Source organism: Sminthopsis crassicaudata, chromosome 5, assembly GCF_048593235.1.
Source record: "Sminthopsis crassicaudata isolate SCR6 chromosome 5, ASM4859323v1, whole genome shotgun sequence".
Lineage (NCBI taxonomy): Eukaryota > Metazoa > Chordata > Mammalia > Dasyuromorphia > Dasyuridae > Sminthopsis > Sminthopsis crassicaudata.
Genome location: NC_133621.1, coordinates 35,430,366 through 35,455,536, shown reverse-complemented (window position 1 = coordinate 35,455,536; position 25,171 = coordinate 35,430,366). Strand labels below are relative to the sequence as shown.

Genomic DNA, 25,171 nt, shown 5'->3' with positions numbered 1-25,171 from the left:
AAATAAAATATAAATGAGTTTGTCTGATTCTAGAAATATTAGAAAGTAAAAAGATCAGATCTAGTCTTAAGGAAAATCATTTTGGTAGCAGTAGAGCAGATGAAGTAGGAAGACACCTGCAATGACAACCTAGGTGAGGGGAACCAAAGCTGGAGCTACCAGAATAAAGAAAAAGGTTGATTGCAATAGATGCCACAGAGGGAAAAAAAACCCAGCAAAATGTAGCAACTAGCTAGATGTGTAAATGAGGCCTTGAGTAACTAAAATGACAAAACTGAGAGACTGAAAGAATTGTGATACCTATACTAGAAATAGGAAAGAAGGGGGAATTTGAAGGGAAAGATAATGAATTTAATTTGGATCTACTGAGGTTGACACAATGCTGGGATATCCAGATTAAAATGCCCAATAGGCAATTGGTTATGTGAAGCAAGGGAAGAAACTGGAGCTAGATATGTATCTCTGGAAGTCCTAAGCATAGAGATGATAATTAAACCTATGGGAACTAAAGAGGTCCCTAAGAAAGTAGAAAGGGGTACACTAGGAAAGAACCCTGTGGAAACACTGATCTGGATAATGCAAAGAACCGCTGAGGAGTAGTTTCAGAGGTTAGCAGAGATTTAGGAGACAGGGAAGCCCAAAGAAGAGAAAACATCCAAAAGGAGAGAGTGCTTAACAGTATTTTTCGTAGTTTGCTTCATAGTTATTGTGAATATAGAGCTTTATAACAATAATATAGTATGTATCAATTATTATTATGGGCTCTCTGTTTTAACACAAAGAACTAGAAATTCAAAAAAACACAATCAGTCCCCCAATTCATGATTGGGGATTAAAAACAGAAGGTGGTGTGGCAAAAGGGACATCTGTGATCTGTGTGACTTGTGGTACTTTTTTTTTTTTTTTTAATTTTTTACTGAGGCAATTGGGGTTAAGTGACTTGCTCAGGGTCACACAGCTAGAAAGTGTTAAGTGTCTGAGGTCACATTTGAACTCAGGTCCTCCTGACTTCAGGGCTGGCGCTGAAAAGATTCTGATATGCCCAGAAAGGAGATCACTTTCTTTGTAATTTCCTATCCAAAGGTCCTACCCCTATTCCCATCTCTAACAGTGGTTACAAAACTTGAATTTGAATTGTGACCCAAATATTCACTAGTTGGATGATCTTGGGTAAATATGAACCTCTCTAAGCCTTGGCTTTCAAATATGAAAAAATAGGATATTCAGCAATGAGGGTTACTGACACTTTAAAAAAAAGTTTTTCATGTATGTGAATTTTTAGATATTTTCTACTTCTACAGATTTGTGATTTCCTCTAAGAATGCATATGGCAACCTAAACAGTGTTCTTATCCTTTATAACATATACAACACTGTCCATATCTCCTAACACTTTTCCATAATGGGTCTATGTAAAATAGTTTGTCTTCATTTAGGTTTGTTTTTTAAAAACCATTGGTAGTTACCTCTATCAATGCGAGATGTCCATTTGTTATCTCAGTCTCTCTATAGGATGATCTCACATTTTCAGGTCTTAAAAAATGGCTTTTTAGGGTCACTTCTTTTAACAATGTGTTGGTGATAATACCATAAATTTCTCCATTTTGCTGAATTGGCTTTTTCCCTTCTTTGTTATGAGGAATGGCTTACTAGGTATGTGAGGGGACACATTCTGAAATTATTGTGATGTAAAAAACAATATAAACAAAAATATGCTTTAGAAATGATATATATCTTGAAATTATTGAAAGTTGTGTTTAATTCTACAATTTCAATTTTTTCATCTACTTCCCATTATACACACTACAATAGAAAATATATACACTGATAGAGTAATTAAGTACTTAACCACAGAACTATCATTAAAAAAAGCCAAATTATTCATCTAATTGGGATACTTTCTGTGTGGATCATAATTTTTAGGGGATGACAATGCATTTCCATAATGGGAAAACATCAATCCAGCAAAACTATCCAACACATTAATGTATATCTGACAATATCTGAGATGGAGTCCAAAATACATCTTTTTAATAGTAACTTCAAATCATAAAAAACTCAAATCTCAGGAGAATCAAGATTTTAGGTGATTCAAAAATCAATTAGTTCAATAAAATAAGTCTAAATGCAGTGAATCCAAGAACAAAAAACAAAAAAATCCCAGATGTATGTTGGCATATTATTTCCCATTTATATGTTCTTTTCCTTTTAGTTGTATCTATAGATACTCCTGAGATATTTTGCCTTATGGTCTTAGAGGCAGTTCACAAACTTGAGTTTGTTTTTGGTTTTGCCTCTGCTGTATTTCTCCACTTCATGTTACCATGATGCTTATAATCCACCACCTTATTCAGAGAAGTGGATAAAACAAGTATTACCTTTAGTGTTTGCCTGGAAAGGCTATTCAGTGTTGACTGGCTATGTATAGCTATTTAACTACCTTCAATCACTCTCCTTAAACTGAACTCTCAACTTATACGTGGTTTCTTAACTAGTTGTTACTCAGTTGAACAAAAACTTAATAAGGACCTATTATGGTGTATTCTTCCAGATTTCTCTCAGGAACTTATTAAAATATATCCCACCAAGAACTTATATGAACTAATGTAGAGAACAAGTTAAACAAGAGCATTACAAGGAGAAAAATGTATTAAAAAAATATGATTCCTTTTCAAAAAGTAGTAAATTGAATATATATTCTCAACCACTTTGTGGTGACTATAGTGAAACTAATATATATATCCCAAAAATATGTATCCTAAAAGTAGTTCTGATACTATCTATTCAAAAGAAACAAACCAAATAACGATTTCATCACCAAAGCAAGTCACATTCAAAAAGTTCAAAATATGGGCCTGTGAATTTTGAAGTGAAGGTTTTTTGTTTAACTCTTTAAATGTAAAAAATCATTTAAAAAGGAAATTGAGGGGGCAGCTAGGTGGTGCAGTAGTACCAGTCTCGAAGTCAAGAGGACCTGAATTCAAATCTAATATCAGACAATTGAGATCTTCAATATAGAAGCTGTTTTAAAATGCTTCAGTAAAAAAAGCAAATTATCATATGGGTCACACATGACTGGACCGACACAAAATTTAGCCAAAAACATTCAAAATTCTCAATGTTAGGTCATGAATTTTAAATTAGACTAAAAATGATTTTATTTTTATTATTCAACAAAATGAAAAAAATCTTCTTGGAAAATGGTTATAAAACAAAAATTTCCAATTCAAACATTATAAAATTACATTATTTCAGAGAAAGGGGGATTTTAGAAAGAAATGGAACAAGTTTCAAGGGGGTGTGTGTGTGTGTGTGTGTGTGTGTGTGTGTGTGTGTGTGTGTGTGTGTGTAAAATTCACTGTTAGGGATTCAGTACTTAATTCTACTTAGTTGACAGGTAATGAAGGTAGAAAGAAGGAGAAAAGGGCAATAGTACTTTTCTGTCTTTGCATCAAATCAATATATGGAAACCTAGATGCAGTAAACATTTCAGTGTTATCAACTACACTACTTTTAATTTCATAAGCTCAAATCTTCAAATAAGAAATGTTCTAATTTTCCTTTCTAAAGATGTCAGTGGTGATTCAAGCAAGGAGGGGAGTGGGAGATGGGGGAAAGAACAGAGGGGAAGGGAAAAGGAAAGGATAACCATTTCTTCTATTTTTAATTTTAGTGCTCTTATATTTAAAAAGTTCATAAAAGATTAGTTTTTGCCCATGCAAACAAACAAGAAAAACCAAATCATGGTGAATGTTTTGTTTATAATCTACTTTGGCAAATGTTAAGTGAATACAAACTTAGATAATATACTTCATTAAATAGTGCTTAACATACCAGATAAAATAAGTAGTTCAATAATCTCTGCATCTCCCAGATAAGCAGCAGCATGTAATGGGGTCCTCTTTTCATTGTCCTATGGTAAGAAGGGGAGAAAAGTTTTAAATAGGAAATTCTTTTTACTCTAATATTTTTTTTAGAGGAAAAGATACCAACATCAATTCCCAAAGTTGAAATGATCCTTTCCCCTAACTTCTGAAGATATATAGAAAAACCATAAAACCAAGAGCCATGAAATCTTCCCTGGCAAGAATATTAGTGTATCAATTAAAAGACAGAAGGCATCAGATTCTTAGATCTATGTGACATTATGAAATGATTTCATACTTTAACTAAATAATGAAAGATATATGATGTACCTCTTTTTCACATTGTTTTCATTCAGTCTTTGAAATTGCAATTTAGTAACACCAAATTTAATACAACTTAAGCCATACTGATTTTAGGTAAAAATTCACTTCTAGAAACCATCATTCAACACTCTTATTTGAGGAAAGTAGGGACCATAAAGTGATTTGCATAAGTAATAAGTGAAAAGAACCTTCATTCAATTAGCCACCAATCCAGAGTTCTTTATCCTAAAAGATACTGTCACTAGTTCGGATTTGATTTCATCTTAAACAAGCTTTATGAATTGCAAAATAACATGTAAATATGAGTTGTTATTGACAGACCACCTATAGCTATAAAACATCACTACCAAACTAAAAATGCACCAAGACTTTGCAACACCTGGTATATTGTATATTAGATGGAAATTCAGTGAGAAACATTTCTGTTTACTTTGTTCAAAATATTAATTAAGTAATTTCGAAAATCCTAAACTATTCAATTTATTGAGAAAAGGGAACATTTCAGGCCAAAAAGGTTAGAGTAAAGAAGAGGACAAAAATGGCCATGAACTTTGTCAAGAAAGTATATAGTTACGAAAATTAATTTAATGCTTCTAAACTCTAAAACTAAAAAGGGGCTTGTATATTTGCTTTAGGGAATATTAACAAAATGCATGGGAAGCCACAGGCAACAAACCAAATAAAGCCTAAAACATCATTTGGATATGACCACCACAAGAGAAAAATTTAAGGAGAGATGAAAAACCAATTTCAACCAAAGGAGAAGATCCCAGAAGTCACAACACCTGTGGGATCACCCAATGTGGCCTCTATTCCTTCTGTGCCTGTAATCCTTGCTTCCCATGATTACACATCTAATTCAGTTTATGCCCTATTCATTATGGTGTTGAAAGGAAAAGAGGTCACAAACTATTATCAAACAGACTTTGCATTTGAGATGGTACACTTGCTCTTCATGACAGCAACTTGCAGGGTCAGAGTTGGAGAATGGAGGGACTTAAGGGAGAGGGAACCTCTGCCAACTATTGCTATAAAGAATATTCTCTAATACACAATAAAGGCATACTAGAAATGAAGAGAATAATAAAAAGTTGAACCACAAAAAATGAGAATAGATTTAGCTACAAGGCCAGGAAAGAGACTGAAAAGTTTACTTTTAAAAATGAAGAAAAAGACGTAGGATGAAATTACAACTCTTGAGGAAAATCTTAGAAAATCAACAGCTTAGAATTTAGGAAACCTTATCAAAGTAATGGATATCATGAAAAATAATGGAAAGAGAAAGCATACAACAACGCTCATCATCTTGACACCAGAAATATTACTGCCAAGTAAAAAGACCAAAATACATGGTAGAATGAGCTAACTATTACATGTATGTATACGTGTGTACATGCCTATGTGACAGACATTACAATTCTTGAACTTTATTGTACTCATTGGACAAGCTCAAGGACTCCTATGAGAAAAAACAAAAGTGGATGTAGCAAGTGAGAGAACTTTGGTGCAGTTTTAAGATCAGAAGTATGAGGCAAAGGGGAGGGGATGATTTTTGTGATTGGGGTAGTCTGGTTGGGGCAATGAACTACATGGAATTCTAGAAAGTCTCTTTTTATACTAGACATGAGTGTTTGTTTGTTTTTTTTTAATTGTTTTTGCCCAGTCTTGGCTTGAGTAGGCTTTTGATTCAGAGAGGGAGGGTGTCCAGAGGGCTGAATGGATTTGAGCCCAACAGAAACACTTGTTATAAGTTTCTTCTATTTTTGTCATAAAGTACCACCTGAAAAAGAAAGCCTCAAATGCAAAGGCCAAAAAGAAAACACAAGGCACTTAGAAGCATGGGAAGATGTATTTAAACTAATACAAAGCAAAATAAGCAGAACCAGAACATACACAATGAAAACCACAATGTAAAGGAAAGAACTAAACAATATTAATAATATTAATAAGTAATTACTAATCTCAGTATCTGAGAGCAGAAGACACATCTCCATCCTTTTGTAAAGAGGTGGAAGTATAGATACATAATATAGTATTATATACTAAATACTGTGTGGGTGTGTACTTGTTAAGGTACACAAACTACAGTATAAAAACAAAGGACAAAGAAAATGATTAAAAAAAAAATTCATTTTCTATTTATCCTTCCCCCCCCCCCCCCAGGCTGGGGTTAAGTGACTTGCCCAGGGTCACACAGCTAGGAAGTGTTAAATGTCTGAGATAACATTCGAACTCAGGTCCTCCTGAATTCAGGGCTGGTGCTCTATCCACTTCGCCACCTAGCTGCCCCCTCTATTATCCTTAAAAAGGACTGCATATATTTAACATATCAAATTGCTTGCTGTCTAGGAGAGGAGGGAGGGAAGAGAAAACAAGGAGGGAGAATTAACCAATTAATTTTTTTTTATTTTCAATAACAGGAATACCCTAATTATTGATAAAAATTCTTTCCTGCATGAGTATTAAGGATTAGTTATATAATTCTAACATTACAAAAATCTTATAACTAACTCAAACAAAAATAAAACATGAAAAAACTATAACTAGAACAGGGAATATAAACTGTTCTCTTCAATTTCTTTTCCCTTAATTATGCTGAAAAGAAAACTATACTGGTTTCCTCTTTATAAGTTTTGGGGAAAAAAAACCCAAAAAACTAAATATTTAACCCATAAATAATTTTGTTGAGAAGGTATACATAAAGAATATAAATACAGTAATAATTGCCATAGTACTTATTATAAAGAAAATGCAATAGTCCAAGTAACCATATTATAATTTGTAGGCTTGGGAAAGTGAGACAAAAGGATAGCACTAATCTCAGTTTCTGCAACTGTGACTTTTGAAGCCATCCTCAAATTTTTTTAAACTTTAAAGTAGAATTAAGATTTAGCTTGGAAACCACAAAAAACGAAGCTCAAATATTCAAATCTCATTAAACTGAAGCTCTTTCCAAAGATGCAGATTGTAATCTATCCATGTCTATCTTAGGATACTCTCATAGAAGTCCACTGAATATGACAGATATTTCTTTGATATTTCTATTAAGACAGCAGCAGAGTACTCTGGCGATCATGACCTGGCAAACAACTTGCTTATCTTCTATCACATTTTCCCTGATGACCTCCTTTACTTTTTTTTCTTTGCTATTTTTAACTGGCTATATACTGTGGCTTGAATTATACCTCTTTGCTAATTTTAGAAGAATTGTTCTTTATTTCATCACTTACTCAAAGCTTTTAAACATAATCATAAATGAAAATTGATCACACAATTTCCATCTTTCTGGAGAGGGAAGGAAGGGTGAAGAAAAAGAGATGTATTAGAATAATTACTTAAAATAAGTGGATGTAAAAGAAACATGTCTGTAAATTTGCTCTAGAAACATGGTGGAAAGGCTCATCTGAGGTTCTAATATCATAGTTTAATGTCCTAACCCTTTTGAAAAGGTTACCCAAGAGACAGATTTAGGATTCTGTATGTTTCAACATCAGTATTTTGGGGGGATTTTATTTTGGCTATAAGCACCACTGAATTTAGTTTTGATTTAGAATTTAGAATTAATTGCCTATTATAATAACTAAATCAAGGGTGCAAATTTTTAACTGGTTCTTTTTTCTTTAGTCAGTATTTTTATTTGTGAACTGTTAGCCGACGAGATGAAGCAAGAAACAAAATCTTAATGAAAATAGACATTTGGTAGCCCAATTTTGGTGATATTCCATAAGGAGTATCAAAAAGAGAAAATACTGAGGAAAAAATAGGAACCATAATCATTTTGTAATGATGAAATGAACTAATACCTTACCACCTAGGGACCTAATTGTGAAGTCCTCAACCTCTATTTAAAAAAGATTAAAAAATACATAGGAAACACAGAAACAGATGGACTCATCCACTATTGTAACTATTTATAGTCCTTGAATAAGAGACAACAAAGTCTTGTTAAGTCAATCCTTTGTTTTTTTTAAAAGGATTTTTTTAAAAGGATTTCTTTAACAATTGTAAAAATACAAACACTGCAATCCTGCCATTCTACACCTTCCTCCAACCTTCTCACTGATTTTACTAAGGCTCTAAACTCCCTTTCCAAGGTATACTATAAGCATTTGGACAACAATGAACAAAGAGTTACTTCAATTCAATATATTTAGTTTTACTCATTTTGAACTCAAGACAACAAACTGAAACAAGCATTGAAGATGATTTTGCTGCTAAGTCCCCAACAGTTTTCTGGGTCTAAGGCAAATACATACTTGAGAAGATCCCTCCACTTCTGGGGACATCTCAACTGAAGAGTTCCTCTTAGGAAATACCAAGATGAAGTACCCATGTAAGTCAAGTGACTTTTTCTACCTTACCTCTGGAAGGTATCTTCTTCCATATTTCTGACTTTTCCTTTTATGTTACTTGATCCTACTAGAATTTTAAGTTCCTTGAGGGCAGAGGGCTCTGTATTCCCAGCATGGCACACAGTATCAATATACAGGATGGGCTTAATGAATTCTTATTAACTTGAATTGAAATAATTATATACTGCTATGCCCAAAGAACTAAAACCATGTATACCCTTTGATTTAACAATATTACTACAATATACTACATATACTAAAATATTCATAGCAGTTCTTTTTGTGGTAGAATTGTATGGATGCCCATCAACTGGAAACTGGCTAAACAAAGTTATGGTATATGACTATTGTTCTATAATAAATGATTTCAGAAAAACCTGGAAAGACTTGCTAAGTGAAGTAATCTGAATCAGAAGAACAATGTACACAGTAACTGTAATTCTATGTGACAATCAATTGGATTGTTGATGGACTTGGCTCTTCTCAATGTGGTGATTCAAGACAACTCCAATAGTTGTGGGGTAGAAAATGCATCCGCATTCAGATTTGTTTTTCTTTTTGTCTCTTTAAGTGTGTTTGGGAGGTAGGGAGGGATGACAGTAAAAGGGGGTGATGGGGTGGTGAAAGACAGAATGTGGATCAAAGCAGTCTTTTCACCTTTGTTTTTTTTCCTTTCTCATAGTTCCCCCTCCCCTTTTTGGATATTACTGTTTTCTTGCACAACATGACAAATTGGGAAGAACTGCACATATTTAACTTAAATCAAATTGTTTGCTAAGAGAGTAGGGAGTGAAGGGAAGGAGGGAGAAAAAGTTGGAACTCAAAATCTTATAAAATTAATATTGAAAAACATCTTTACATGTAATTAGAAAAAAATACTATTGAGTGCAAAAAAAAAGTTCTGGCCATGAATGAACAAAAAGAGTTCTGATCAAGCAGAGCAATACAAACTTTACTAACATTAATAACATCTTGTTTCTGTAAAAAAGTTTCTTCCTTTATTGTTGGAAGGCAAAATATTGATCTCTATGAGTGATTTAAAGAGCATTGTCACTATCAATCTATCACATCAATCACATCAATCTATCACTATCAATCTATCACATTAAAAACAATATTAGGCAATATTAGGCACTATATATTTTTAAATGCTGGAAGCAGTCTGGCAGATATTAGGCTTAGATGAAGACCTTCCATAATCCAGTCTTAGTGGAAATATGCTCTTACTATTATAGATTACATTATAAGTAAAAATGTAAGAGAAATAGATCATATTCCTTCCACAACTTTGGGCAAGAGATGAGTTATTAATCAAATAAGAGATAAAGGCAATTACAAAAGATAAAAAAGATAACAATTATTTCAAATTGAAAAGATAACACAGACAACATTAATGCAAAAGAAAAATAGTCAAATAGGGAAATTTTTTTTTCCTTAAAAGGTTTGGTATCCAAGATATACAAACAACTAAAAAATACAAAAATGGACATCAAAGCACACATGTGCACACACACACGACTAACAGTTATTCTTTAATCAATGGTTAAAGGATATGAACAAAAAATTTTCAAAAGAAATGTAAAGTGTTCTCTTATAACTGCTTTGAATAATAAAAAGAAATTGAATTGGGGACATAAGGACCTTTAGAAATTTGGTCAAAGAGAACATATTTATGTATCCAGGACAATGCAGATTTTGTGGCCTATTTACAGAAAAGCAAGGAATTCCATCTGAGGGGGGTCCCCTCATAAAATCTCCCATTTCATTTCTGAAAACCAAAATATTGCTTCTTTGGTCTAAATATCAGAAATGAGATCTTGTGTCTCAAACTGAACACAATTGCTAAAACTGAAAAGTCTCATTAAATTTTATAAATAAATATAGCTAATACAGGAAACACATTTTTGCTTTTTAAATTTTCTTACAAAGCTTTTTCAGTAAATACTTTTACTCTAAGCTAATGTTCTCTGGCTGGCTATTAATAGTAAAGACACTGATGTGGACTTCTGCACTATATTCTTAGAAGTACAGGCCCACAGCTATCTTACTAGTTGGGATTGATGGAATATACCAAGAAGTCAGATAATCCATCATTAAGGGATGCTATTCCTTTTGGTTTATAGACCAATCTAGTCATCATTGGTCCCTACTAGACATCATTCTTTTCAGGGCTGATCATCCACCTTGTCTAACCAGTCATCCAATTCTCACCTGTGGCCCTCCAAGCAGCTATATAGCATGCACAAAAGCCACACCTTGGCAGAACCATTTCAGCAGAGAGGCTAAACCAAAGTTAAGAACAATAGGTCTCACATCAGTGAATTGGGGAAAATCCACAAACTCCTGAAAACTTCCCCCCAAGAAATGGAGGGATGAGAACAATTTGACTCAATGGCCATGAAAGTAAAAGTAACTGAATTAAGCACTGTGGAGCACTTAGAGCTTGTTCAGATATTGAAGACTCCAAGGGCATCTCCAACCACTGCCAGACATCCTGACTTCTATCTTGCAACTCAACTTTTACACTCTACCTCACTTAAATCTAATTCATCAAGACACCAACAACAATAGGACTATACAAAAGCTAGATGAAACTTCTATGTAGGGTACATGCCATAAAAGTTTATAATTAAGAGCCAAGTCAATTGAAATTTTGTAGTATTCATGAATCTCTTGGCTCAGATATTTAACAATTTACGTGATTTTGTATACATTTTCCAAAATTTTTCCATTTTCTATTCCAGTACATTAAAATAATATATTCTTCCTTAAAGAAGGAAATTGTCCAGTTCAATATATGAAAGTCTATAGAATCATCTGATATACAGATGAAGAAATTCAGGTTCTGAGAGACTGTAAATTGCTCATGACCAAGTAGCAGGAGGATCTAATCAACTCTATTGCTCTTACATAATCCCTATTGCACTAAGTATTTTTTAATCATTATTATGAAAAAATAACATCAAATTTAACATCAAAATTAGGTATTCCAAAGTCTATTAAACTTCTGTTTCCACAATCAAATATAAAAATTTTAACATGATAAATACAATTACCATTTGTGTTGAGGAATAACTTACTGCAATCATATTATAATTAAAGAAAATCATCAAAATCATAGCACTAATACCTAGAAGAGCATGTGGAGATTACCTAGTCAACATTCCTCAGATTAAAGGAACTGAAGAACAGGGAGTGTTAAAGTGGCCTGCCCCAAGGTCAGTGGCAGAGATACTTCTTCCCAAAGCCTCCAAATTGGCTGAGTTACATTTTAATAGATATATATATCTATATATATCTAGCTCTATAACTAATGACCTAGTCCTAATGACCAAGTCTAATATGCCTATACCTTTTAATGGAAAGAAATGTGCTAAAAGCATAAATACAAGTAAAAGAATAGCAAGCTATAAACTATCAAATTATTTTCATAATAGTTGTGATATATATACATACACATATATATACTACTAAAGTTAAACATTTAATAAAATGAAGCATAAATATGTACTTATTTTCTATGTAGTTTTCGTGTGTGAGAAAGAGAGAGAGAGAGAGAGAGAGAGAGAGAGAGAGAGAGAGAGAGAGAGAGAGAGAAGAAAATAAAAGAAAAGATCCTTGAACATGGGTCTTTATTGCTTCCCCTCAATGTCGTGGTAGATCTGTTTTATATCAAAATTCAAAACTCATTTTGCTTCACAAAGCAATCTTTATTTAGGCTTTTTTATTCATATGTCTAAGGACTATTTATTGTATTACATAAATTTGACTATCAACAGAGAGTGAGCCAAATATTACAAATCTACAACTCACAGGAGCACAAGAATAGGAGCCAAGAAAGACTTTAGATATAATGTAATCCATAGCTTTATCTGACAAAGAAACCAAAATCCAGCAAGTCAAGATTTGCAGTTTTATGTGAAATCATCTCTTTTACTCTATTGTTATAAATTAAATAAATTTAAAGAAAAGTAGTAGAAAATAGTACACAGGATGAAAAGTAACAAATTAAAGGCATATCCTCCAAAGTCTCCCTACTCTCTAAAATTAAACATTAAAATTAAATAGTATTGTAGTCCTATTTAGCCAGTGCTCCATTTGCAACATGATTATAATGAAACAAATTATCTTAGTCATATGAAAAAATGTTCTAAATCACTACTGATTATAGATAAATATAAATTAAAACAACTAGCCATCTCACACCTATTAGATTGACTAAGATGACAAGAAAAGATAATGTAGAAGGGGTGTGGGAAAAAAAGATACTAATACATTGTTAGTAGAGTTGGAAGTGATCCACTCATTCTGGAGAGCTATTTGGAAATATGCTCAGAGGACTATCAAACTGTGTGGATCTGTATGTCAGATCATAAAAAAGGAAAAAGAATCCCCATGTGCAAAAATTTTTGTAACATCTTTTTGTAGGGGCAAGGAATTGGAAATTAAATGGATACCTATCAATTGGGGAATGACTGAATAAGTTATGGTATGGCTTTATAAGTTATGATATATGAATGCAATGGAAGTGGTCTATAAGAAATAATCTGATTTCAGAAAAGCCTGGATACACTTATGTGAAATGAGGCTAAATGAAGTGAGCAGAACCAAGAGAACATTGTACACATTAACAGCAACTTAGTTCTTCTTAGCAATGTGATGATCCAAGACAATTCCAATAGACTTGGGATGGATAATGCCATCTGACTGAATGTGGATTGAAGCATGCCATTTTCACCTTTTTTGTTGTTTTTTTCTTTCTTGTAGTTTTTTTCCCCCCTTTTGTTCTGATTTTTCATTCAGGATATGACAAATATGGAAATATATTTAAAATGAGTGTACGTGTATAACATATCAGACTTCTTGTCATCTTGAGGATGAGGGAAGCAAATATGGTCAAAAAAAGAGAAAAGTTTGGAACTCAAATATTCAAAAATGAATGTTGAAAACTATCTTTACATATACTTGTAAAATAAAATACTACTGAGAAAAAAAAATCCAACTGTCCCATGTAAAGATATAGTTTGGCAAGGGCAAAATTGGCAATAGGATAAAGGGGTATGTGCCCAAGAAAAGAGTATAAAAGTTGAAATGGTTTGCTTTCATAGACTGATACCAACTAAAGCAAGAACTAGCAAAACAATTCATACATTGGTTATAACAACAACAAAAAATAAACTTTGAAAGATTTAAGAACTCTGATTAATGCAATTACCAATCATGACTCCATTAGACTGATGATGAGTCAAACAGAGAGGGACAGAATGATAAAGATTTCCCAACAAAGCAAACAGAGGGGTTTCATTTACTTAATTATATTTATTTGTTACAAGGAAAGGTTTTGAATGGTGGTGATAAAGAGTTATGGAAGGTGGGGGTAATTAGTACTGATGATGTCAAATAATAGAATTGAAAAAAGTACACCAAACATTTAAAATATATTTAGAAGAAAGCAAAAAGCTCAGATAAATAGGGTAGTGTTATTACTAATGGATTAAACTCTTATATGTACTTTAAAAAAAGATACACAATTGATTTTCTTCTTTGTATTTGAATATGTTCATTTTGTTGATGTTTCTCAAGGTCAAGAGAAAAAATAAAAAAAACTGTCTAAACTCTTTGTTTCCAATTAACATCCTTCTCCCATGCATTCTCAACTCTTTGCAATCTGGATTCTATCCTCATCATTCAAATGAAAACAGCCTCTCAAGTTACCAGTAATGTTGTAACTGCCAAATCTGATGGCATTTTCTTAGTCCTTGCCCTTCTTTACCTATATGTTGCACTGTTGGTTCTGTTGATTACTTTTATTTTCTCTGACTCCTCACTAGGAGTCCAAAAAGCCAGTTTCTTACTCTTGCTTCTAAATGTCTCTTGCCATCTACACCTTCTCTCCCACACACCCATTCTTTTCTATTTTCAGGCACCTCCTTATTCAATCATATATCACCTGGGCTACTGTAGTGACCCCCCCCATTGGTCTCCCTGTTTTCCAGGATCCATCTAGCAGCCAAAGTGATTTTCAAGCACAGATCCAATTATGAGTTCCCCTACTCAATAAACTGAACTGACTCCCAAAAATTTCGCTGCAAGTTATCTTTTCATACTTACTATATGTTACTTACTGTCTTTGCTGCACTCTGTGATCCAGACACAGTAGTGTGCACACCCACTCACACCACTCCTTTCCCCATTATAGTGCCTTTCTATTAGCAAATCAAAATGCCTAGTATTCATGCTCTTCATACTTTGGCTTCACAAAATATTTCTTTTCCTTGGTAAAATTCAGTTGAAAAACTGCCTTCCACAAGACAGTTTTCCTGATTCCCCTCCCCTAATTGTTACCACTCTCCCTCTTTAACTACTTAGGATTTATACATTTTATTTTGTCCAACATATACACACATGTACACACACACTTTCCAAAGCAAACCACACATTGTCTGACTCAATAAAATGTAAGCACTTTCATAACAGATTTTTTTTTCACTAGTTATAATTCTTTATGTTGTTACTGTTCATGCCTCTCAATCACATCCAACTTTATTGACCCCATTTGGGATTTTCTTGACAAAGGTCTGGAGGGATTTGCTATTTCCTTCTCTGGCTTATTTGACACATGAGGAAACTGAAGCAAAAAAAGGTTAAGTCCCTTGCTCAGAGTCACACAGCTAGGAAGTATCTGAGGCCACATCTGAACTCAGGTCTTCCTCACCGGATTACAGGCCCAACCCTGTGCATTGTGCAGTCTGGCTGCTCCATTATATCCAATCCCTAAACTATGCCCTTAGTCCTTCCTTAATAACATTCATTAGGACTAAGAATAAAGGAAGTCATCTGAAAGTGGCCAAAACACAAACTAATCTGTATTCCTTTCTTTTAATCTCAATTTTTGGAATACAGGGGGAAATTTCAAATGAAGTAAAGCAACAATAGACTCCATATAGAGACTCATAGCTAAGCTTCAGGGATAAAGAACACAAAATATAAGATTCAAATAATTCTCATTGTTATATCTTGGATATGAAATTAGCTGTGTTAAACTGGTAACTTTTACAAGCTTACTTTTGGTGACAAAGAAAAGATAAAAACTAGTAAAATTCAGTCCTAAAAAGATATTAATTATATTATGTAACAGAAGTGACCAAATTATCAGCTAACTAGTATTAAAAAAAAACAAAAACAAAAACAAAACACTAATTACTTAAACTATAAGTTACAGAGAAAACAGCATCAAAATCACATCCATCTGGGTAGACTAAAAATCAAAACACAATCTTGCCCATATAGGAGGAGGGAATCTGCATGAAAATTTTGGAGCCACTTTCAATGATGAAATGCATCCTGACTGGTCCAGCTTCACTTATTAATGAATAGACATTTATTAAACATTTACTATGTCCTAAACAATATGTTAAGCACAGGGGACAAGAAAAAACAAAAACAAAAATCAGTCCTTGTCTTCAAGGAGCTTGTATTTTGATAAGGAAGACAACATGTAATAATTAGATCCATATAACATATGTACAGAGTGGATGGAAAGTAATCCTAAAGGACAAGACAGTTGGAAGAAGGAAGGCTAAGAACTCAAGAATAGATAGTATTTGAGGAGTTTCTTGAAAGAAACCAGGAAAACTAAAACATACCATGTAAAGAGGTCCAAATTTCCAGGCTTGTTGGATAACTTGTATAAGGACAAAGAAGACAGAAACTAGAGTTTAAGGAACTATAAATAGGCCAGGGCAGTGTTTCTAGAACAATGACTAAGGTCTAAAGAGGACCATCCCCTCTCCCCTCAAAATACAACAACAAAAACACATTTGGAAGACTTTTAAATAGCACTTGTCCTCAAGAAATGCTTACATTCTGATAGGAAAATTACTCTAGTCATGTCAAGTCTTGTGTATATCTGTAAAATTACTTCCCAATCTTTGACATTCTATGATTCAGCACCAAAAAAGAATGCTAACAAAAATTTCCAACTTTTCCAAACACTTTAATGATATTTTGATAGGTCTAGACATCTGACATGTAATGAGAGTTCAATGCCTTTCATTATAAATGGCATAATTCTGCTGTTTCTTATTTTTGACACATTTGAATCAAGAGTTGAAAGAATGTTTTGTAGTGTAAAACATTAGTTTTTAAGTAACAAAATGAGTATTTTAGATGAGTCAGTTATCAAAAAAGACTTCATAATGTGACAACATAAGAAGTAACTCCCCAATTTTAGATTACAAGTTAGAATAATGTTGGTTTGTTTTTTTTAAAAAGGGTACTCAATTATTCGGTGGAAGGAGAGAGGGAGGAAAGGTCAGAAAGAAAAGAGAGAGAACATTAATTCCCGGAAAGCAAACTGTAGAAGAAGAAAAGGTTAATTTTCATTTTTATTTATTTACTTATAATGTAAACATCAAATAATTCCTTCATCACTGTATCTGAATGTTTAATAGTCCTTATTTCATGACTAACAATTGGTCAAAGTATAATTCATGTTATCCCTACCTTCAAAGACAACTGATGGATCTGAAGTGCAATTTGAAGAATAATTGTCTCACTTTCTCCATTTTTCTTGATTTAAAAAAATACGGCTAATATGGAAATATTTTGTATTGTGGCACATGTGTAATTTGTATTACAACAGAAGGAAGGGACATAATTTGAAACTCAAAATTTTAAAAGAAAAGAATACAAAAAATAATAAATTGAGGGAAGGAAGGTTTGCACCAACAATAAATTGAGGGAAGGGAGGTTTGCATTGTGAGTTATTTTTTTCCAAGGCAGGTTAGTTGTCACAGTGATACAGAAAGATCAGTAGACACTGGGATAAGGTCTGGTCAGGAGTGGCTGCATGGAGCCCTCTAAGCACAGAACTGTGTCAAAAGCAAGAGGAAGAGACCATGCACTCCCAGACCTAGATAGAATGGGGAAAGATACCATTGGCAGTTTGTTGCTGTCCAGTTCAGGTTCATAGACAGAACAGGTTAATAAAAGGACCTGTAAGGCACAAATGGTAAAAAGGTTCTGGAGGGCAAAGCCAATTCAGAAGCAAACAGCAACAGTATAGTTCTGAAGCCTGGAAAAGAAAAACCAGTACTACAAGGAGTCTTTAAGATGCTGAACCAGCAAAAAATCATAGTTGGCTGATAGTAGGTGATCCCAATAGTCTGTCGTCACTCAGACCCAAATTCAGATCAGAAATTTGCCAAAAGACATTACCCTACATCAGATCACTCAGGAGATACTGAATGCTTGTAGTACTCAAGCTGAGATGAAACAATGAAAAACCTAACAAAGTAGCAACAGGATAAGCTCCAACCTTTCCTCCAAAAGTGCACAAAATTAGGCACTAAGATCAAGTCCAAAAGTCCAAAAGTCAGAAAGTAGCCTGAAAGAATGAACAAAGAGAAAAAGAATCCCAACATACAAAGTTATTATGATGACAGGGATGCTCAAAACACAAAGAAGAAAACTATTCCAGAACAAGAAAAGGCTAAATGAATTGGGAAAGCTGGAAGTGGTTCTGTATATTTTGATAATCTTAAAAGAATGGAAAGAGAGAAAGGAAAAGGAACACATAGAATAAGGGTGGGAGGAAAACAAAAATGGAGGGAAAGATTAAAGAAAATTATCCTACTTAAGTGGAGTACACAAATAGGCAACTATACAAAAGCAAGGAGAAATTGGTAGGGGAAGTAAATGACACTTCAGTCTCAATCTTAACTGGTCAAAGGAGATAAGAATATGCATTCAAGCACATGCCTGCATGCATGCACATACATATGTATGTACAGACACAGATTTGCATACAAAACTGTATCTCAACAGGGAAATGAGCAAAAGGAGAATGAATTGGAAGGCAATTTAAGGGAAGGGTAGTCTTAAGGAAAATAAACTAAGGAAGTGCAAAAAAAATTCATAACTCTTTTGGAAAAATCTGGGGGGAGATGTGCTCATAAACCAAAGGATGGATAAACAAGTTATGTTATATAAATCTGATGGAATATTTCACACCAGAAGAAATAATGAAAATATGGTTTCAGAGAAACATGGTTAGACTTATATGAAGTGATGCAGAGAAGAGTGAACAGAACCAGGACAACAGTGATGGCAATATGAAAAAGACAACTCTGAAAATATCAGGAGCTCAGTGTTTCATGATTACTGAGAACTAACAATGAAACCAACATGTCATTCATTCTCCAGACAAAGAAGTGAAGGAAATTAAGTGCAGAACAGGAAACACACACACACACACACACACACACACACACACACACACAAAATGTGTAAATTTATTTTGCTTTACTATGTATGTTTGTAAGAGCAGCTTTTTCTTCAAGTATCAAATGGAGGTCAGGAGATTAATTTAGGAAGAGGGATTTTTGCTGATTTCCAAAAATAATAATTTTTAAAAGACAATGCAGATGGACAATGAAACCAACATGTAAATGAATAGGAGAGGAGTGGGAAAGATTGCATTTGGGACACTGGGCAAGTACTTTTAACAACCCTAATCCACTCCTTCAAACAATATCACTTTGATATTAATACGTGCCACATGGTTATAAGTAATAGAACACCAAAACTTCTAAAGAACATGAAGAACAAAGAACAGTACATGAAGTCCCATGTTAACAAATGAGCATAGCATATTAGTGGCATAAAGGATATTAGCAGAGAAAAGTAGGACAGGAAAAGGAGATGAGGCTAGTCATGTAAGTAAGATCAAGAGACAACAGCTTGCATGCTCCACTGGTATCCAAAGATCTAGAGTAAGATCTTTAGTGCACCCAAATGAACCCTCTCTGAATGGTCTTTGGGAGAGGAGGCAAAGAAAAAAAAGAATTATGAGCTATGGTTTGCATAGCAACAACATTGATGAAATAACAGATCTTTTTTTATCTAGTAATAGAAATTATGTATACTTTTCTTTATTATGTATACTTTTCTTGTGGATGTCTAAGTACTATTAAAATATGATTATCAAGAGTTCAAATGTTTCACAACAAAGAACAAAAAATATACGCTTTCATAAGTTAAACAGTTCCCAAAAACTCTGGACAAAATTATTAAGCATATCATATGCACTTTTAAATAATATTTGGTATATTGTGACTTTTACTTAATCTCTCACTCTCATGAAACTTAGAGATCTAAATATCTATAAGGAGAACTGAAGAGAGTAAGTAAATGATGAGCAGAAAACCTCTCATCTCCTCTTTAATATTATTTACAAACTAGCTTTTGTTGGTAAGAAAAAATAGGGGGATTTTTTTTTTTGAAATGTGCTAAGAGAATAAAAAACATCAATGAATCTTAAAAGTTAAGCTATCCATTTATATAACATTCCAAATTCCATAATCTCAATTATATAGAATATAGTCATAAATTTGGAAGATGACAGCATCACCTCCTCCCTTCTCTCTCAAGTAGAGGGGTTATAATTCCCACAAAACACAAATATGATTCTTTCTGCAAAACATTTCAAACTCACTAGTTGACTGTCTGCAAAAAATTATAGCCAATGTTAGTAACAAGGAAACCATAACATAACTAATCCAGAATTGAATATATTCTTTAAAAGGAAAGGACACTTTTATTTACTGTGTTGCTTTTAAAATAAATAATCATTGCATTTATTGTTAAGAGGAACAAAAAAGGGAAAAAAGTCTTTTTATTTAGATCTGAATATTCAAACTCATAAACCCCAGCTTTATTAGAGCTACTTTCTAGATCACATGAAATAGCAAGACACTACTTTATTCACAATACTACAGAGGAACACTTGTTTCAGTGGCAATGCATTAATGGGCCTGATTATACTAAAGTACATAGCTAACTTTTTAAAAAGATATAATATTTTTTGTGGCCCAGGCGCAAGTTACTGATTTTTGGAAAGTTCTTTTTTTAAAAACAAACTACAATAGTAATTCCAGGCCTGAATGAGCACTTTACAACTACTACATTCATTTATAGAAAGAGAACTCAGATTTCAACTTCAGAGAAAAAGAAGTTTGGAAGGAACATCTATGTCATTAATTACTTTTTATAATTATATATCACCATATTTTCACAGAAGAATCATTTTTTTTTCTTTACTTGAAAACTGTGTAAAAGAGAAGCCTTAAAAATACAATTCAAGAGTTTGAACATTATCTAAATTTAACTCTGCTTTTTATTACCTGAAAGTTAACATCTTCTTTCTTAAATATTAGTGCCCGAACTTCATCAGGATCTCCATTAAATATAGCTTGAACCAGTGATGGCTAAAATATAAAAGAAAAGGGGTATAAAAAAATCATCTTTGGCCATAAATACTTTACAAAACATTTCTGCTTCTAATAACAGACATTACATTTTTAAGTAAAAAAGAATAAAAATCATAGAATGTTTGTTTTCTCTGTTCCCATTTCACTAATAATTGAAAACCAATGTCTAGCAGCACTATCTTTGCAAACCATACAAATGATCACCTTTAGAAGGGAAAAATCATTAATATAGTTTAGCTACAAGGAAATAATTTATCAATCCAGATAAATTTGAATTTTTAAGACTAGCCTACTAATCTTATCAATAAGTAAGATTATTTCAATTAAAGAATCTAAAATACACATTCTCTTATTGCTAGTTGCCACACAATTTGGGGGTCCATTAAAACAAAGCCTCCTTGAAAACATTTTGCTGGGGAGTTTAGAAATAAAAATTTTACTACTGATGTAAGAGTTAACAATCTAGAAATTTACAAAAAAGATTCACTTCTCCTGTTTTTAGACCAAGTACAGTATGTCTGAATGACATGATTAACACACATAAACACGTGTAAGTCTAAATATAAGTTTCCTAATCAACAGCATAAGTATCTATGATAGGATATCATGTTCTACTAGGCAAAGAAGAAACAGTTGACAACAGCTTTTAAAACAAGGCTAAAGATAACACAGTAAGAGATAAAGTTGTACATGTAAACAATGCACAAGCAAATACAGTAAATTCCAGGCCTTCCGTGTTACTAGTAGTAGCCAATCTCTCCCAAAAGAGGCAGAATTGCTAATTCCTACTTGTTACCTCAATTTCACAAACTGTAGACTAGACATGGACTATAGGAAATTTATGGTCAGAATGAAAGTTTTATAAACACAAGGTTAAATTTCTTTTTCAAGGCTGCAAATATGTAGCTTCTGTACTACCTAAATGATTTTTTTTTATCTCCCAAGAATATCACTCAGTATTCATTTTGCATTATGACATGGTAAACATATGTGGCAAATCAAAAATATAAATTCTATTAAGATTCTATTTTTTTAAATGGGGAAAAAAAAGAAAAGAAAAGAAAAGAAGAAATCACTTATATCATACCAACATACAAACTACTTAAGAAACTATCACATCTTACCAATACATTTCCAGAAGCTGAAGATGGAAGGAATTTATTTTCCTGAGGCAATTTAGAAACAAATGGTGGAGATTCATCTTCTATCTCCTCCAAAACAACAATACACACCCGACTCATTCGTTTAAAACACTATATTTCAAATTATATAGTAAAAGTTACAGTTGGTATAGCACAAGTAGTATATCTTCCTCTTCTGTACACACTTGGGAACATTATGTGTACTACAGCTGGCATTTAAAAGTTAATTTTAAACTTCAGTTTTTCCAGTGGTAATTGACCCCCACAGCTTTAAAACATCTAAAATTGCCAACTCCTATTAGTCTGTTCAAAGTCACCAGTTCTTTATTACAGAAATTATTAGTAAAAACGAAAACAAAACCTTTTTAAAACTAATCCCAGGTATAATCTAAATTCATTTGAAAAATTACCCTCTAAAAAATTATGTTTCTTTAGTATCACTTCTCTTCACAGAAGAATTTTGTTAGCACAGAGAAGTCATTGTTTGGGGTGACATGACACCACTTTGTATTGACTGAAAGGAGAAGCAACTGCAGTGACAGAGTCGATCCCAGCTATCCCCAATCCAGACAAGGTCAATTTGGTCACATACAGCTGGCTTTCTTTGAGCTGAAAACAAAATTCAAAAATCTCACTGTTCTATCTTCACCTTGTCAAGTCTTCATTTCTTGAGTTTCACTGGTCTCAATGCTAATGTACTCCAGAAAAAATTCATCTGTGCTCAGCACAAATTCAGAACATGGAGCTTAGAGGTTAACAATTCTATGTTTAAAAAAATAAACCCGCTCTTCTTCTGCATCAACAGTAAAGCTGCAATACATTTATACACGATGAGTCAGACTATGGGAACACGACTAGATTCTTAGTATTAGAATATGGCCTGTTTAATCGAGATTTCCCAAAAGACAAAAATGCAGATAGCTCTATTTTCATCAATAGCACAGGCAATGCAGAACCTTCATTCCTCCTCCATCAAGCAGCAGTTGGCTGTGGCTGCTCTAGCAAACAACCCACAACAAGAAAGGTCTTAGCAAAAAAAAAAAAAAAAAAAAATCTTAACGGTTTGAGAAGAGCTATGAAGCTCAAATAACTATTCAAATCACTGCTTTAGCCTTTTCCTCCACAAAGTAGTTTATCACTTGAGTGTTTCCTTTGATCTCTGCATGAATCCAGCTTCCATTATACAGTCCTCCTTCAGGGGAAAAAAAATCCTCCGTGCATCTTCTTTCCGGCTACTCTTTTATTCAAACATCTGGGTCGGTGCCAATCCAGTTTCCTTCCACTGCTAGCCTTTTTAGTAGATTTCAGATGTTTCCGTGTTCAGTAGATGATCTTGAAAAAGCCACAAATCCCTTTGAATGAACTGATCGTTAAAAAGAAAGATGAAAATCAACCACAGGACCTGAGAAACCAGCCCCACAGCAGCATTCCGCCTGAGCCCAGTCTGAAGAGCAGACTGCAGCCCCGCAGGATAAAATGCCTAGTAATGCTCACATGTTACACTTACCACAGAACAGAGCCACTGCTCAGGATGTAACTTCCTCTACCCCCCCCTCCCCAAAAGGGCCACAGTTGTAAAGTCTTCCCCATTACAATGCCCGTGCCAGTTCTGTGACTAATTCAGATGAAACTAAAAAATTCTTAGCTGAAAAATGAGTGTGCTTTTAACATTTTCCACTGAAAGCCACAAAGAAAAATCTGGTATCCTGGTATACTGCCTCTGCTGACTAACATCCCTTTATGCAAGTAAACAGTTCCAAACAGCTTAAATGTTTTCATATGTTACTATATAGAAGCCATTTAACTCTTTCATACTTAACCAGAATTGTTAAAAATGGATTATTTCCTTGCAAAACTGGTATCCGTTTTTGGGGATTTAAAGATAAGAGTAAATTTACAATCAAATATATAACACAATACAGATATTTAGCTAGCCACATACTTAGTCTCAACTTTTGTTACTACAATTTTGATAATTATGAAACCACAAATATTCTGCAGGAAATTTCAAACCAGAATTCCCACTTCTTTTTTCCTACTAGCTGCATGGTACCAGCAAGTGTATAATCTCCTATATCTCAGTATCTTCATAAATAAAAATGGGATATTAATACTTCAGCCACTATATACATAAATACCTTAAAACGATGTAAATGATTGTATTATTATTAAAGAAACTAGTCTTTTGTGATCTTGTAAATTTATCATTTTGACTCATATCTTTTTAAAAGCAGTTGTGTTTCCCCCTACCATTCACTAAGTGCCTACTATATTCCAAATGCAAAATGCTAGGGATACAAAAAGGGGTGGGGTGGGGGGGAAGACCCTGTTCTCAAAAACCTCACAGTCTAATATGGGGGAAGACAGGATATGAGAAACAGGATATGACCAAAAAAAAAAAAAGACAAAATTTCTGGAAATTCTGTTCTTTGATCTATACGTGTGTGTGTGTATGTTTATTATTGATTTTAATCCATGACTGCTGCATATTAGCAAACAGGTACTGTTCCTCTACAAGTGCCAGAAAGATTCTTCTCTACGGCAGCTCATAAACCATAGCTGTATCATGCTGTCTCTCCAAATGTTAGAGAAATGAAGAAAATTAGTTAGGTTACCTATATAAGATACCTTCCAACTTTAAAGATCTCAGTCACATCATATGAGCAAAGCCTTAAAAATTTGTACTATCTTAATGAAATAAGTTCTTACCTTATAGTTCAGGTGATAGACTAAGAGAATAAGGAAGGGAGAAAACATTATACAGCACTACCTATATGCCAAGCATCATCTCATTTGATCTTCAAAACAATTATTACAATTCTGAAAGATGAGAAAACTGAGATAAACAAGTTAAGCAACTTGCCCAAGGTCATACAACCAGTAAAGTTATCTGAGGTCACATTTTAACTCAGGTCTTCCTGAGTCCAGATCCAAGCTCTATTTACTGCCCCCTTGAAATCCCTCAATCAAGCATATTATTTTAATTTGCACTCCTTAAGAAGTGACTTCTTAGTACCTGGGCTCTCAGTTTTAATCTACTGCAACTTCTGACCTCTTACTATGATACCACCTTGGTGCACTTTTACTCATATCCCAACTTGGCCTGAAGGGGAACTGGAAGACTCCTTGCTTTTCACTGCCACTTCCAGACTCTCCCTTTACCATCATCACTCAGTAACTGCTTCTTAGCTTCACAGGCTCCCATACAACCACCAA

General features: G+C 33.5%; 1 protein-coding gene across 6 annotated transcripts in view; it reads right to left on the bottom strand.

Moving 5' to 3' along the window:
- ANKRD28 (ankyrin repeat domain 28) overlaps positions 1-25,171 on the bottom strand; it is a 150,933-nt gene that overhangs the window by 67,725 nt on the left and 58,037 nt on the right. For 3 of the 6 annotated variants that reach the window (XM_074270730.1, XM_074270731.1, XM_074270733.1), the window contains exons 2-3: positions 20,727-20,810; positions 3,834-3,912 (exon numbers count right to left, since the gene is read on the bottom strand). Coding sequence is in view for 4 of the 6 variants with exons in the window: in XM_074270733.1 (XP_074126834.1) it covers positions 3,834-3,912; positions 20,727-20,810 (163 nt within the window). In the remaining 2 variants the exon portion in view is untranslated. Of the gene's footprint in view, positions 1-3,833; positions 3,913-20,726; positions 20,811-21,154; positions 21,311-21,937; positions 23,010-25,171 lie in introns of those variants that run through there. The other 3 variants (XM_074270728.1, XM_074270729.1, XM_074270732.1) reach the window with 2 other exon arrangements.